We start from the raw sequence: 17,070 nt of genomic DNA, 5'->3' as shown, positions 1-17,070 counted from the left end.
TATATATATATATATACTGCCACCCCAGAAAAAATCCCTGCCCCCCTCTTGCCACCCCATAAATATTTTTCTAGATCCGCCCCTGGATGCCACCAACCTAGCTTAGCTGATGGTAAGAGGTTGAGTGGCTAAAGTCTTTAATCTGCCTACATCTTCTAGAATGCTGTGTGATGCTGAATATGACTTCAGCAAAATTATTTAACTTTCTACCAGATGTATCTTCTATTGATATTCATCGCGTCTTTTGTGATACATATTGTTATTTGAGAAACATATTGTTATGAATCAATAACTGTTAAAAAGCATATCGAATTCAAAATGTTTTTGAACTAGATAAAAGTTTAAAAGCAAACTTTTTTTGTTTTTAAAGTTTGATTATTATTTCTCTCATTATTTTTTCCCCCTCTGACATATTCTGTGTTGAACGCAAATAAAGATGTATTCCATTCCATTACCTGTTAAGTTCTAGCTTCTGCTGCTCCAGGATCCTCTGGTGGGTCTCCCAGGTGTTCACCTCCTCCTCAAACTGACGCCGCTTCTCTTCCAGCTCTTTGTACTGAGCTTGCAGGTTTTTCTTCATCTGCTCATGACGCTTCTGGAGCTGCAGAGACAATAGAATCCATTCTGAGATCTGCTCAGGGAAACAAACAGATTTAATCCCACCCCAGCCATGTACCTCCACTTCAGAGTCTTGGAGCTTCTGGATCTTCTCTTTGACCTTCATGTCAAACACTTGCTCCATTTCCTGCTCCATCTTCTTCATCTTGGCCACATGCTCACGCCGCTCCTCCTCCATCTGAGCTAGAGGACTCCTGGAGAAAAGGACACAAGTTCATACACAGCAGTCGCTCACAGGCTCCTCACCTCTCAGAGGAACAATTTCCAACACTAGACGTAGAAAAGGAGGGAAAGCTCTAGATGACTGTTGTCATTGGAAGCCTTCTCTGGCAGACTGCTTTCAGAGAGAGCTGACAGAGAAAAGAAGCAGAACAAACCTGAAGCCAGAGTTTCACACAGACAGAGGGGTTCTTGTTTCCCTCTGAGCAGAAGGTATGGAAGCTAATATCATTTCACTGATATTCATTATGATGTATTGGGAAGGCTCTCCTGGTGGCTGAAAACCAGACAGTCACCCAGATGAACTACGCTCCCTCTGACTTCCAGCCAGATCTCTGAGAAACACATCGATCAGCATTCTAACGTCTGCCTGGAAGGGCCAGTGGGAGCTGAGGGGGGATTTATACATAACATATTGGTGATTATAAATGATCTGTTTGTGTCATCATAAGCAACAAAACAACTAACCGCACGATAAATTAATAATGAGCTCAAAGAGATACTTCCCTTTAATGCTGCAAACATTTGACACCCAGAACCAAGTGGTTAGTTTCCTCTTTTTTTCTTGCCTGTTTTCCCTCCCTAAGCTCAATGGATTAATATTGTTGAAACATAATAACTAATTATCTGTTTTAGCTAATGTTGTTTTGTTCATTTATTTTGAATATTTAAAATGTTTTCTCTAGTTCCACTGTTAAATGATTTTATAAATGGATGTTTTTTTCAGAGGGTGTGCATTGGTTTTCATTTATTATAACTATATTAGTTGAAAATGGTCAAAAAATGACAATATGGTTTAACAGCATAATTTCTGGGACAATTTATCATCCAGTAAAGTGTCATCATGACCTGGGCCAGCTGGTGATTCTAATGCTCACCAGCTAGGCCGAGAGCTAGCTCACAGCTAGCTTACACAGCTAGCTTACACAGCTAGCTTACACAGCTGAATGTTTTAGCATTTGTAAAGGTTTTATTGATTCCAGATGAAAATATTTATCTATGTCCAACAATGAATGGCTTAGGAAAAGGTAAATGCAAGGTGAGATGAACAGCAAAACAGGATGTGTGAACACAAACCAAGGCTGTGAGTGAACCCAGCAGGTCTGCTCCACGCAGCTTGTAACTCCACATTCAGCAGCAGTAACTTGTTCTGCTCAGACCTCTCCAGTCTCTTATTGCTCTCCGACATTTTAACCCACAGATTTCTTCCAACAGTTCAGTCAGTTGTCCTCCAGCTGCTCTGCTTCAGATGATCGGCTGTTTCCTGGAAGGTCTCAAAAATCCTTAGCTGTAGGAGAACCGGCCTCACATTTTAATCTAGAAGACTGAAGTTTACAATGGAGTTTGTAGCTGGCTCACCACAAGCCCAAAGAACTACGACAGTTGGTAGTCAAATGAACTTGGAAATGACCTCATAATGATGAGCAACAACAATGTTTTCTCATAGCACATTTCTGCTGATGTCTTTACTCCCTGGTTTTCTGTCGACATCTATCTCTGTGTTCCAGACAGCAAACAGTCACCAAGCCTGGCTTAGTTTGATCAGGACCTACATTCACATCTCCCCAAATGAACCAGACTTTCTAGACAAACAAACTGCAGTTGGTTTTAAAGTGGGCTAAACGGCTGGTGAGAATGAACCCTAAGTTTCTTCAGTTTTTAGAAAACAAGCATGTTAGGTTTCATGTTCATCTCATGTTGTATTCACCCAATTCCTCTACCTGGCATGGATCTAGCATTCCCTGATAAAAACCCCCAGATTTCATAGAGAGCAAACAGACTAAACGCAATGCAGTTGAAAAAAAGACAGGAGTCAAGAGAGAGGCGAAGCTGGAGCCTTTTCTCAAGGGAGTGAAGAAGTGAGGTAACTTACATGCCATCAGGTGTGTCAGGTCTAAAAACAAAGAAAGAAAGAAACGCACAGACACTTAGCATGCTGCCATAAATCATGCATTAGCTTGTGACAGTGTGCTGGTGAATAGAGACAGTTGGAGCTATTGGTTTAGCAGTCAGATGGTGCCTCAGATAGAGTTGGATTAAATCCAGCTGATGACCAGTTAGTGGGGGTTAGTGCTGGCTTGTTTGGATAAGGAATCAGTGAAGCTTTAGTCAGTCTGTGGTCTAAAAGGAACTTCAGGGTCAAACTGGGAGCAATCAGCTCCCAGAACCTCCAGCTGGGCTGCTAAGCCAACCCTATGAGCCTTTTCTTCATTAATGTGACCTGTAGGAGGTTGGTGTGGTAAACTCACTTGGTTAGCTGGCCCTTGTTCTTATTGTTGTCAACTCCATTATAGGTGACAGCAGCCAGCTTCCTGCTGCGGTAGTTCTCATAGTGGACGTTGTTAGTGACATCCTTCAGGTCCTGCATATGAGTCCTGAAACCAAGAAGAAATCTATTACCTCCTCTATGGGATGACTCAACAGGACTTTTTGTTTGGTAAGCTGCAATGTCATACGAGTGAGTTCATGTAAACCAGGGGTCTGCAACCTGCAACAATGGTTCTTAATAACTCCGGCAAAAAATTCAGAACCAGCTAATATTTTTAATTTTAGATATAACAACAAACATAGGTTCTAGTCCTTTATAATTTGATCGTTATTTTAAATCCTAAAAATAGAAATCAAATGGTGGGTCTTTCAAAAGGACAACACATTTCCTGTAAAAGACATTCATCTAAAATTATAAGCTGTCTTTTTTCAGAAAGTCATGTAGAATTTGTGGCTCTAAATGACATTTAACTGGCTGTCCTGCATGTAAAAATGGTTGTTTAGGCTGTAAAAGCTGTAGAGAGATGTGGGCTTTCACTCACCTTATCAGCATGTTACGGAGAATAGTAAAATCACAGTGGTCTCCATTTTCAACTGCAGATAAAAGAGGAATGATTGAAACAGAGCTGCTAACAGTGAGGTGTCACAGTGTTCCCAAACTGACTTTTCCTTGAAAACTAAGTCATTATTCTTTACATCTAAATGTGCACCAGGCAGCAGCTCAGTGTGGAACTAAGCGAGGTAAAAACTAGCCTGCCTGCTGCAGTACTGTAACATGCCACAGTGTGGCATCCCATGCATTCCTCTACAGTGAAGCTCACCACAGTCCTCTGAGGTTTCTCTGTGGTAGAGTGACTTGCATAGCTTCTCAGGGACCTTGCCCTCCACCTCGCTTTCTCCCCGCCTGCTCTTATATTTATGCTGACATGTTGCCAAAAACATTTTTGGTATTCCAGATCTCCCTCCCAGAGGACGGCCAACCCTCGCCCAAAACCAGTTTCATAGCAGCACGCCTACAACTCATCTAATTGGCCGTGTTGTGTTCAGTCCTTCGGCTTGGTTTTTCCATATTGATCCAAGCAGATTCTTTATGATGTTTAATTTGTGTTTGCTGCTTCAGTCATCTGCTGCTCTGTGTGCTGCAGATGTTCGACAGGTCTTCCCACAGAGCCACGGCAGCTTCCTGTGTCATGTCAAACAGCATGAGACTTTCACATCCTCTGAGCAAATGAAATCTGTAGACTGTCCTGCTGCCTGCCTCAGAGTAACACTCTTTTATTCTGATTAAGCTTTTCTTCACGTGAGCTATATACAGAAATGTAGTTTTAAAGGTTAGAGTTAAGGCATATGAAGTTATGCCAACTTTATATGCCTTTATATGCTACAAGTTAGTCATCTTGTCATCAAAAATGGAACAAGCTGATGTTGGGAACTTACAATATTCAAAATGCATTTCAATAATATTCACACCACATGACTGTCACATATAACCACACATTTCAATATGTTTGATTCACATTCTCTCTTCTTTTCTCTCTCTGATTCAGTACATTTCATTATCGTCACCTTCCTAAAATAATGGCCTTGGTCTTTTTTTTTCCAAAAGTGATTTTTTTCGCCTAAATCATCTTTTGGCAATAAAACGGGGGAATTTCTTTGCCAAAATAACTTTTAGTCTATTATTTTAGGAAGTTGACAATGTGCATCAGAATAAGAATTTGCATTTGTGAAAAAAAATCTACATTATGCGTTTCTCTTAGTGATAAGCTACTGGCTGTCCTGCAGCCAGTAGCTTATCCAGTGTGTCAGCAGCTCAACATGCGTGGAAACTGTGAGGTGTTTATGAGTGGGACGTCCCACTGGCTGCTATTGATGAGCTAACAGCTCTCACCTTCAGCCACGCCCCAGGGGTACTGCCTGCCCCGGACCCGCTTCCCGTTGACCTCAATGATCGTGTTGCTGCCGACTACAGCAAGGGGTAAACGGTCCTGCAGACAGGAGGGAGAGGAAACCGGTTACATGGCTAGAGACACATGTACCCATGACCACAAGCATGCATCTGAAACCATTTCAAAAGTCTCAAAGGAGCGTCAAGAAAGAGCTGACCTTAATTTTTCTTATCATCTTCATCTCCTCTTCATTGTCTGTCTCTGGGAAGTCGTAGATTTTGATTTTATGCTCATGGATTTCTTTCATGATCTGCATGCAGCACAGGAACAGAGGGGTGTGGGATGTGAGACAAACACCCAGAAACATCAATAGTTACAGCTGAAGGGGTCAATACACAACAGGGGGCTCAGACCATCAGCCAGGTTGCTCTAACGAGACACTCTGACGTTATAAAGCAGCGTTAGTGCAGCTGTTATCAGTGTCATTAAACAACACAAACCTATAGTCTATGAGACTACATAATAAAGATATGTTGTGTAATAAATTGACTTTAATTTATTAAACTAAAATGATTGAATCAGCAACAAAGTAGATTAATATGAGCTGTAATGTAACAAATAACTGATCTGGAGATATTTATTAGAGTGCATTGAAAATCCTGCAGGCTGATGCAGAATCTCAAACACTTTATAACATCAACAGGAAAATGATCTGTCACGATAATTATCAAATAATAACTAGGTCTGTTTCTTTAATACGGTATAAGCAGGACAGTTTGGATGAGGCATTCATTATATATATATATATATATATATATATATATATATATAAAACATCAAACATGACGAAAGTGACTTAAATGGAAAAAAGTAGGTGGAGCAAAAAATAATATCAACCATGACAGAACAGAGAAATCAACAGGAAGCTATGAATTCTGTGTCCTGAAGTCACAGCTACAATCACAGTGACTGACAATTCAAATGTTGTGGTTTCTGTAGTGAGCATGAAACTGTGTGGGTTGGACCAGTATCCAGGTATATGTGTGTATGATGAAGAGGTAAATGTTTCCTGTTAAAACTGCAGGATGTAATTCTGATGTAGGTCTTTTTTTTAAACATATTTGCTAAAACTGTCACTATGTCTTGACAGTAGAACATGAGGCAGATCATCTCTGCCTCCTCTCTGAGCTCCTACTGCCATCTGTAGAAACACACCAGTCAGAAAGAAGTGATGTCAATAATCCTTGTGTAAGCGCTGCTCACATCCACCCTATTGCTCCTGGCTACACTATGCTAGTAAGTACTCCCAGGCTTTGTTTTGGGCAAATGCAGACCCAAAACAGAGCAGTAATAATGTATTCAATTATTTAAACTAGTCTTTAATCAATAAGTTTAAGGTGTATTTGTTGGGTTTAGAACACCTTTAGAACACTAAACGTGCTTCTTTTAGTTACACAAAAAAACAATGTTAGTGTTAGGAGGGACAGCCTGAGGATGCCTTCATGATTCAAAGGAAACTAGTAAAGAGAAACGGCAGTGGATCACATGAACTCGGTAAAACTGTAGAACTGAAGAGGAGGCTGAGTGCAGCTGCAGGCAGACAGTAAAACACACACCTGTTTTTTGAACTGTTGACACTCTTCCGGAGTCATTGTGTCAGCTTTGGCGATGAGGGGAATGACGTTTACTTTTTCATGTAACCGCTTCATGAATTCAATGTCTAGCGGCTTCAGCCTAGAGACAGGAGCAAGTCAAAAGGTTTCAGTTAGTAGGACAGACAAGAATTCATGATACTGGGTTCATTCAGAAAGCAATGTTGATCTGTATGCTGTGGCAGATTTAAGGAGCTCATGTGCAGCTGTCAGTTTGCTGCCATAGAGTGTCTAAGACAGGGTCTGGTGGGTCTCAAAACCAGAACTACAGACAATGAATTGCACTGACTCAGGCACCTGACTGGGACCATTACACACACAAACTTATTACAATAGAAGGTCAATAATATCTGAATCAGAATCAGCATTGTTATCAACATGTTTAGGACACATTCCCAGCCTATAAAAGCTGTTGTTCTGACAGTCTGAGGAGCAGAAACCCAGACTCCCCATTCAGCAGCAGATGCTGCAAATAAACTCAGCCCATATGGTGGTGGACCTCAGAGGTGGACACAGTCCAGCACACCGGGTCACTGTGGGCCAAAGGGCTCAACAAGCATCAAAAACAAAACCCTCTTCTGGTTAAGGAGTCCTGTGTGGCCTGGTGTGTGTGTAGGTGTGTGTGTGTGTGTGTGTGTGTGTGTGTGTGTGTGTGAGGAAGTTTGGCAGCAGCAGCAGCAGATGAGAGGAATGAGGTCTCCAGGTCAGTGAGCTCAGGGAAGATTACACCAATATTATTCCAGCCGCTTAGCCAGCTAGGAGGCCGCAGGCAGGACTGCCCTGAGCATGGCCAGCAGTCAGCCGCGTTGGAAGTGTAAACACACAGAGCGTCCTGTTAGCAATCACAACCTGAAACTGCCCAGCAGCACTCACCCATGACCAGACGGAGCGATGAAGTACAGGCAGCAGTGCACTCTGCTGTCCGGCATCAGCCGTCTGTTGACCCGTGACTCTGAGTTGAGGAAGTCTTCAAACTTATTGTCGATGTAGTCGGTCACCGGCTGCCAGCTGGAGAGGGGGATTAGAATTCAAGGTTAAATATCAGAGCAAAAAAAAAAAGATGGATGTCTAACATTCTGCTCTACAGTCTAACATCTATAAACTTGCCAAACTTGTATGTATTTTATTGGAATCTCATGTGACAGACCAGCACAAAGCAGTCAAGGATTGTGAAGTAGAAGGAAAATTATACATGGTTTCCAAACTTTTGTACTGATTGTAATCTGAAAAATTTGGTGCGTATTTGTGTTCATCTTCCCTGAATGAATACTGTTTAGAAGCAGGTTTCACAGGTTTCAACATAAACTTGCTTCCTCTGTCTTTTATAAACCACCAGCTCAAGTTCATTTGGGTCAGATGGAAAGCCTGTCTGCCTGTAGAGCTCAACACTGGGCCATTCTGTTCTTTACTACCTGATTATAGCTATGGTGGGATATTTACTGTGACTATCATGCTGAGAGCTGAAGCTCCTTGACTGATTACAAAGTTTCTTTCCAAAATTTGCTAAATCCAATTTTCCAGAAAGTCTGACCAGCTTCTCTGCTGAAGAAAAGTTTTCCCCCATGATGATGCTGCCACCACCGCGTTTCACCATGGGGACATGGTACCAGTAATATGTAGTGTTTTCACCAGACACAGCACCAGTCATTTATTTGCCATGTCCCTCTACATGGCTACTGCTGAACTGCAGATGGAAGTTCTTCCTGCCAGTGGATTTTATTGATGGAAACATCAAAACACTCTTTTTCAGGTGTTTTTTAGTAAAAAATATTGAAAGCCACAAATAATTTTTCTTCCACTTCACATTTATGTTCATCGTTGTGTTGTTTTATCACAGAACATTAAAATAAAATACACAAACGTTTGTGGCTAGAACCAGATAAAAAGGGGAAAAATATTAAGCAAAATGAATTCTTTTGCAGCCATCAACAGTATCATATGGATGAGCTCACCAGTTACTGTTGTCTACGGCGTCCCCAAAGCCAGGCGTGTCGACGATGGTCAGCAGAAGATGGACCCCTCCTTCCTTTATCAGAACCTGGGACTGCTCCACCTGTCATCAATGAGAACAAATGCAGAAAACGGGATTTGTGTTGGTTATAGTCTCATTTAGAAACAACACTTTGTTGAGGAAAACTTGGGGGAAAAAAAACAAACAGAGCAATCACAACATGGAAGTTCCCATAAAGCAATGGAAGAACCCTCAACATAACAAGTAAGAGCAGCACGGATCATGTTTGTTTGGTGAGGAAGAACCAAGAGAACAAAGATGCCTCTGAAGGCATCAATAAGGTTGGGGGAGGGGTAGAGTGGGCTTTGATCAGCAGACCAGTGTGGGGTCGAGACACAACTCGTGATCAGCAGATCAACTTTGATTCAATCAGCAGATCTCAAGCCGACCTCGGCTTCCCTCATGCTGCTTTCAACAGGAAACCTCTGAGTGAGAGACGAGATGCAGCCAGTCGGTCAGAATTAGAATCTAATGTTTGTCACTGTACACATGTACAACGAGATTAAAGTCAGCTCCACAACAGTGCAAACAATGTAAGAAATATATGCAATATACACATAAATATGGTGGTATTTACAGTGTTAAGTCAGTTAAATTTCTACACATATACACAACAAATAATTAGCACATGTGAAAGTTCAGACTCAGACAGACTGTTCTTTGAGTCTGTTTGTTTTTGAGCAGATCCAGAAGACAAATTAGGTGAGATAGGTTGATGAAAATTAGTTTGGGTTCCCAAACAGAATTAAAATAATTATTTTTCATTACTTCAAAGCCAGAAGTTTATTACTATTCCTATTTGGTAAGCCCAAATGATGCAACAGCATTTTAAACTTCTGATTGGTTCATTCACAATGCTTGAGTTCACAAGCGGCTCACCAGTGGCTGCATTTTAGAGCTACACCTTAAAGTCACTGCTTGTCAGGAAGAGAACGATGCTCCTTCACTCCAACGTGGCTGATTCTATATGGTTTATTCATTATATTAGACAAAGTGCCAACTAAGTGTCATTATTTACAAAATAATGCAGAGTTGGCTCTTTAATGGACTTTCAATGCAACTTTGCATTAAAAGTGTCATTATTTACCGAATGACATTTCATGATAACAGTCATAGACATTCATAAAAACTCGTTCATGTTCATGACAGGTGTTACGTCATGTTTATGACAGTGACATGTCTGTATTATACACACTCCATCAAATAAAGTGTCACTGCTAATTTAAATTAAAAACAACAATTTATATTTAAAATTCCCACCAGGAAGGCTGAAAAACAGAAAACAAAAAACATAACTGCATTCATTTAAGAGTACTTAATTTAAAACAAACCATAAATTATTATGTTTCAAAGTAAAAGACTTATGGAGATGTTGACTGGTTGACCTTCGTGTAAGTGAGTAGGATTGTTGCTGTTTCAAGCTGTAGAGACAGCTTGAAACAGACTTCCATCTACTGCGCAACAGGGCTGACTCAATCCCCAGACACGCCCCATAAAAACAGTGAGCTCATGGGAAAAAGCTGGAGACCAGATCCGCCTTCCTGCTTAGGTGCATCAGGGGGAGAAGGACTGTCCCGGTGAGACAGGAGCACATTCTGCATGTGTTCTGAAGCAAAACAATCTACCAAGTCATCCTTTACTTCCTTCCTGTAAAAACATGTTCTGCACCTCCTGCACCCAGATAAGCTAGCCTCAGTTCTACTGATGTTATCTGCTGTCACTTTTATGACTGGGGGTTTTCAAAGAGTCCCACACTGGAAGCTAATATTAGCCTCATCATGTGGCTGAAACTAAACAGTTTATTCATAATATTACACAAAGATGAACACTTTACTTTTCAACCATATGTGATTTGATTAAACATTAAATTTCCAAAACTGAACCAAGGCATCCATTAGAAGTTGAACTTAGTTTAATGAAAACTCCACTAATTCATTCATGTATTTTATGTTGCTTTACGTCTATTTGGATGATTTGGTCAGTTTCCCAGGATGTTGGGTGAGTAATGCAGTTATGTAACATGTGGTCCAAACACATGATTACCAGGTCATCAGAGCAGATTTTAAAGTAAAAGAAAAGCTATGGTGAAACTCAGTTTCCAATCATACTTCACTGTATTTTCCAAACCAGCCTGGCCAAGCAGCTACCTGGAGCCTCAAGCAGCTGCATTTTTCCAGTTGGGCTCCAAACATTGTTCCTTTCTCTATTCAAGGTAGGTATACTTCTTTATAAGGTTTTTCAGGGCAGAAAGTATCCAGGGCTCCTAGTCTCAGTACATATAAATTTAAAGAAGCCAGAAATTCTCCTATAGTCACTTCTATAAGCAACACTCTTCAATGCACATTCCTAGTGTTGAAAACTCAAAGTTTTCAGTTTGCAGAATCAGTAAGATGTTTAAAGATGAAGTCAGAGTAAGCACAAAGACTTTAGATTTTTTTGTTTTTTTAAAGAAGAGTGTTTTCTACCACATCCGGTTCAACGGTTCAAAGAGAGTCAGAGAGAGCAGATAACAGGAAGGCTGAACAGACCTTCAGCAAAGTTGCTCTGTCTTATCCTTTTTATTTTATCAGAGCAGAGACAAGGGAATCAATTCTCTGGGAAATACACACAGACTGATGGTTTTCTAGTGATAGCCATGCTAATGGCTAATATAAGATGCTAGGATAAGTAAAGCCCAGTTTGCAGTGATTGTTTTCACAAGGTCAGAAAAGAGATTTTTAATCATGCATCTGTTTTTTCTAATGTTCTAGTTCATAAAGGCACATCAAAATCAGCTAAAATTAGCATCAACAGCTAGGAGCTATAGAAAAAGCAGATCAACACAACTGGAGCTGAGGCAGAGTGAAAACACACAAGCGGTTCTAAGCTGAAAGGTGAGAAAAGGAAATGAAAATGTCCTCAGTTGTCCAAAAGCATCTCTGTGGTCCTGCAGGAGGTGGCAGCATGATGTGGCTTTCAGAGGGGCCTCCAACACCTGACATCAATACACACAGCTGGCCATGAGCATGTGGTTTAGGTAATAACTCTTAGTGTACAGGTTCAGTCTGTTACGTACATATGAGTACAAATGACTCATGACATGTCAAAATGTTCAGCTGTTCTTCACAGACAAATCAAACTGTCAAATCAAACAATTTCCCACAATGCCAAGGATCCAGTAGAGTCAACTGGTACACACCGACTTAAGAACAGATTCCCAATGACTAACATCCCAACAGAATGTACTCTGACCTATGACACTGGAGGAAAGCCAAAAACAAAAAAATAAATAAATAAATTCACATAAGAATCCTGATTCTCATTACTTCGATTAAAAATGTTTAATTTAAAATGTCAAATTGATTTTAAAAAATAAAACAAATCCAATGTTTGTTGGCCTCCATTTTCTATCCATGCAGGACATTCTCTATCTACAGAGGAAATGAATACTGAACGTTTATCTGTTGTGATGAAGAATTATGTACATTTGTATGATTATTCACTAAATAACTACAAAGACTGCATACCTTTAGATTAAAGTATAAATCATTATGAATAATTGGTTTGACTCGAAAATTGTGAATGAAATTGCTGCCCTAAAAGTCAAAATCAAATTGCAAGATAGCAAAAGATTCCACCCCTATATGACACACCTGTACATGCTTGTCCTGAGCTAAATGAAACTAACTTTTCAGTGAACTAGTTCCTGAACTAGAACCCAGGACGTGTTTGTGCGTCAGCGGGACAAGAATGCACTCATTCCCCAGGCAGCTTGTTGGCTAATCACCAAGTCCCTGCCTCTTGCACTCAAATTAGCCAGGAACTACAAAGACACCCACCCAGGTTTTCTCACGTCCAGCTAACACCCAGACTTACTCAACTGGATTATATGACAAACTGCATTCCTAGCAGTGTCATCACATTCTGGCAGCCTTTGCCAATAAAGGAACCACAAATGTGTCTAAATCTTCAGTCTGTGGTTCCTGGAGAGCTGAAGAACAAGAGCTGTCTGTTCTCTGTTGTAATCATCTCAGTGATCTACCAGTAAGCTTCACTTAAAGCCCCCAATTACCCAAGGACTGAAGCAAGGGGTGAATCCTGAAGCATAAAGTCTATGGAAACGCACGCATGCACGCACGCACGCATCCTAAATCTCCTTTAAGAGCTCAGGGGTGTAAACAAATTGGAAGCAGCAGTGGGTTGAGGATAGACGGAGACCCTCAGTATGCTGCCAGGAATTAGCTGAGATTTAGAGTAAAGTAGAAGATCCGAATGAACAGAGCAGGGCGAGGTCCCCCCCTTCTTTACACCAACTGCTTCACTTGTTCTCCTTCAACAGGAAGCTGCAGTTCAAGCTACAGGTGTGGGCTGTTAGTGATCCCTCTCCATCTGCCACCGCAAGCAGAAGCAACGCCTAAAGATTCACTTGAAAATACAGAACTCAGACATCTAGAACCATCTACAGAAAACTGAAAGTCTTGGTTTCATAAGCGTTGTTGCTTCCTTTATTTGTCATAATCAGGACAACTTCAGCATTTTACTTTTAAATATATACCAGAGGAAGTGGGAGAAATTGAATTAAAATCTCTGAAGGGCTCTTTCTCCCATCAATCAAACAGAAACAGTGAGTGAAAAATTGAACAAATCATGTGGTGGATGGTACAGTAGTTTTCTGTGTTCATTCTGTTTTCTTCTGAAGCTTTAACTTGTCAAGTTAAACTCACTAATGAAGATTTCTGTCATACTTTGTGTGTGTAGCAAATACAGGAAGAGGATGTTGCTTTCATCACTGTTTTGAAGATGATGTTTGAAGGAAGTCATGAGAAATATAAAAGTATGAAGGATCTTTGTCACTTTGAGAAATGAGGCCAATAAATAAGATTTAATCCAGGCCTACATGGGGCCTAACACAAAGCTCCTGGCTCAGGGAAGTAGAATATACTTCAGTAGAATATGCTTGTCATAGCAGGAGCTTATTTGGTTTGAGGCCCAACACACACTGACATGGAGCAGATCTACTATCACTGCAGCAGTGGGTCTAATTGGCTCAATTACAAAACATCTGCAGAGAAACATCAACCAAAACCAGCTATTACATCCAGCATTCATTTATCCTGTAGAAGATAACCTGGCAACGTTATACCACTATCAGATAAAGTTATTCATAAAATCCCTGGTCCACAACACATAAAAAATGAAAACAAGCTATTGTTTCAGAATATATCCTGCATCCACCATGTTCTGAGTGGCCAAACTAGTTCTTTTCTGTGATGAACTAGTATGAGTTCATTATAAACACACATTGCTGCAGAGCCGTTATTTTTAGCAGTTAATCTTTAAACTGCTTGACATCAGAAAAAGTTGTTCTTTCTCTATTAAAACTGAAATAATCACCAACTAAAATCTGGTGCAACAGGAAGGGTGGCAGTAAGTATTAAATCAGACTAAACATCTTGATTTTAACCTTCCAGCTTCTAGATTTTTCTTACCAGGTCATAAAACCTTCATTATACACAGATTATCTATCTACTGCTGTCATGATATAGTGACAGTTTGACAAAGGTAAAAAAAAAACTTTTTTTTTTCTTTTTTAAGAAAAGTTACGTACTGTAGCTTTAACCGGATGCACACCTCTGCATGCATTTCAAAGCAACAAATGAAACATACTGTGACCTTCTGTGACATCATTTAAAAATCATTATGCAGCCAAGATATCAGGAGGAGAACTGAATTCCTCCACAAGTACAGTTCATCTACGGTTCTAAATCTAAGAATCCTTAAGTTGAAAGCCTCATATAACCTTCCTGTTAAACTACATTCACAGATTGAAAATAAAACTATCACACACACCTCAAGTTCATCTGTAAGTTCAGTCAAGCTGCAGTGAAATGCAGCACAGCCCTGTGGTGTTTGTGTTGTGTCTCATTCATTGCAGTAGTGCCATTATTGAAGCCACTGATTGGCTCTGCTCTGCATAGTCTGCATTTAGGTTGATGGCAGGCAATGGAGCGTATGCTGCCCCTAGAACTTCATGTGGTGTCCTGCAGTCAAATAAAAGTGGTTCTATTTAAGCTCTTTACATGAAAAAAATTCTCAACTACACTGAGATACAAATAGGTTTATTTTGGAGACTTGCCTTGGAGTCTAATGACACTAGAATGAAATGCTTTGGCCATAACAACCATTGTTACATCTGAAGAAAAAAGGGTATCTTTGCAGCCTGAGAACACTCCAACTGAGAAGTACGGGGTGGCAGTATCATGTTGTAGGTATGCTTAGCTGCATGAGGGACTGCTGCTGTGTACAAAAAAGCTGGAGTCCGGTTGGAAAAATCATCTCAAGGCATCACCAAGGAAGTTAAAGCGTGGACCCAAGTGGGTCGTCCAAATGGACACCGTCCACAGCATCGCACCAGATCACTTAGTGAGGGGCTTATGCACAGTAAAGTCCATGTTTTAGAATGAATGTCACAAAGTCCTGATCTCTGGATTATGGGAAATGTGTGAGAAGGAGTGAGGGCTGCTAACCTGTTCTGACAGGAGGAATGGGACAAAATTCCAGCAAACTATTGGGAGAAGTTTGTAGAAGGAAACCAGTAAACGTGACCCAAGTCAAACAGTTTGAAGGGAAGTCTATCAAAAACCAAGCTTTTGACATCACCTTTCCTGTTTTTCTGACATCGCAATCCTTAAAGTCACTTTTCAAAGAGCTTGTAGCTAAATATGTATATTGTATGTTAAGTGGTAAAAAAAATAAAAAATGGAAAGCATTTAGTAATTCTAACTGATCTGAAAAGGAAATGTTTAATCGCAATCGCAAGTAATGTCAAACAGAAACTACCCTTTATTAAAAGTTTATATGAATATTAACTGCATTTTTATATTTGTGTAAGATTCCATGATAATGTAAAATCACGTCAGCCATGTTAGTTAATATATTATTCTCATCTGAATCCATTTTTGACGGATTCTCATCCGAGAATCCGTTTTTTACTATCAGATTATTATCCGATGGTAAAAAAATAAAAATCAAGACCAACAGTTAGCTTCTAACTGTTGCAAAAAACTTTTTATTCATTTTCCAATAAACATGTTGGTTTGGCTATAGATTTATTTCATATCACAATGAAAAGATACATGTGACACTTATACTTTGCAGCTCAAACAACAACACATCTGGGTGCGTTTAGTTCCAAAGTTTTGACTTCAATCATGGTCACAAATGAGATTAAGTGGTTGCGGTCCTGGAACCTAACAATAATTATGCAGAGACTACACAAACCATCTCCTCGTTCTATATAGCAGCAGCTATCCTTTAATAATGCAGTCAGTTTGTAGAACTTCATGTTCAGAAATAATATTCAGACTTTTGATGAGAAAGCTTCGATGGGAAATCAAAATCAGTAACGTTTTTTGCAGAAGAAAGCCTGACTCATTATAATACAGACAGATTATAACCTGGAATACATGTAAATATTTCCAGTCTGTATCAGCCTCACCTTATTAATTACTATGTTGCCCAGTCGGCTGCAGGACATTAGAGAAACATAATGAAAATGTTATAGGAAAATATTGCCTCAATCTTGTCTGTTGCAATAGATAGGTGCCTTGCTGTTACCATAGCACCCAGGTTGGATACTGATACAGTCTAGTGTCAGAGTAAAGCAAACCTCATTAAGCTTTAGCTTCATACAATAAAACTGAAATGTTTCATTATCATGACAATATAAATCCAGAGAGACAGAGAGAATGACAATACTGCAGTAAGTTAGACAGAGACAAGTGGACAGCAGCCCTCCATGAGTGTCTCTACCTGGACAGTCTTTTTAATCCTGTGGGAAGGACCGGGATACTCTGGGGAGTATAGGTCGGTGAGAAAGAGCGAGTTGATCAGTGTGGACTTCCCCAGGCCAGATTCTCCTGCAAGACAAAGAACAGGGACAGAGTGACTGGTTTGGTTGGGAGAGAGCAGAAGAATGCTCCACTGGGTTTCTAATCGCCTTCTTCAGGCCAAACTGACACAATCTGCAGATGTTTATCATCTCCATTTCTGCTGCAGTCTTCTGCAGCCAGACATTCTTCACATGTTTCAGATTCACACAGGAAATGACCCCTCTGCACCCCCCCACATCTCCTTCTTCTTAAATAAGCAACTGATAACATTAGGCAAGGAAAAGACAGACAGGATGGAAGGGCTGTCTGTGAGTAAATTATTTTCCTGTTCGCATTTCAGCAATCTAGCCGGAGAATCTCAGGGAGAGGGAGGAGTCAGCCGCATAGAGACGATCCCACAATCTGTTAGCTGTCCTGAAGTATGTTAGGGGACAGAGTATGATCAGATGCATAATATTTTGGAGCAGCTGCAGTGGAGATAAACACAGTGACACATAAAACCTGGAGAGCATGGCGGTGGTAAGCCAATCGCCTCAGCAGGG

At 40.4% G+C, this 17,070-nt stretch overlaps 1 protein-coding gene across 3 annotated transcripts in view; it reads right to left on the bottom strand.

The window, feature by feature from the left end:
- Window positions 1-17,070, bottom strand: part of LOC103142400 (septin-7-like) — a 33,263-nt gene that overhangs the window by 4,322 nt on the left and 11,871 nt on the right. The window contains exons 4-14 of one of the 3 annotated variants that reach the window (XM_007558446.2): window positions 16,449-16,555; window positions 8,599-8,699; window positions 7,520-7,654; window positions 6,611-6,728; window positions 5,212-5,304; window positions 4,997-5,093; window positions 3,648-3,699; window positions 3,087-3,212; window positions 2,711-2,731; window positions 677-812; window positions 456-601 (exon numbers count right to left, since the gene is read on the bottom strand). In XM_007558446.2, the coding sequence (XP_007558508.1) occupies window positions 456-601; window positions 677-812; window positions 2,711-2,731; window positions 3,087-3,212; window positions 3,648-3,699; window positions 4,997-5,093; window positions 5,212-5,304; window positions 6,611-6,728; window positions 7,520-7,654; window positions 8,599-8,699; window positions 16,449-16,555 (1,132 nt within the window). Of the gene's footprint in view, window positions 1-449; window positions 602-676; window positions 813-2,710; window positions 2,732-3,086; window positions 3,213-3,647; window positions 3,700-4,996; window positions 5,094-5,211; window positions 5,305-6,610; window positions 6,729-7,519; window positions 7,655-8,598; window positions 8,700-16,448; window positions 16,556-17,070 lie in introns of those variants that run through there. The other 2 variants (XM_016674467.1, XM_007558447.2) reach the window with 2 other exon arrangements.

The sequence above is a fragment of the Poecilia formosa genome, unplaced genomic scaffold (genome assembly GCF_000485575.1).
Source record: "Poecilia formosa unplaced genomic scaffold, Poecilia_formosa-5.1.2 Scaffold96, whole genome shotgun sequence".
NCBI classification, from domain to species: domain Eukaryota; kingdom Metazoa; phylum Chordata; class Actinopteri; order Cyprinodontiformes; family Poeciliidae; genus Poecilia; species Poecilia formosa.
The sequence above is the reverse complement of the archived record's forward strand: the minus strand, read 5'-3'. Positions and strand labels throughout refer to the sequence as shown.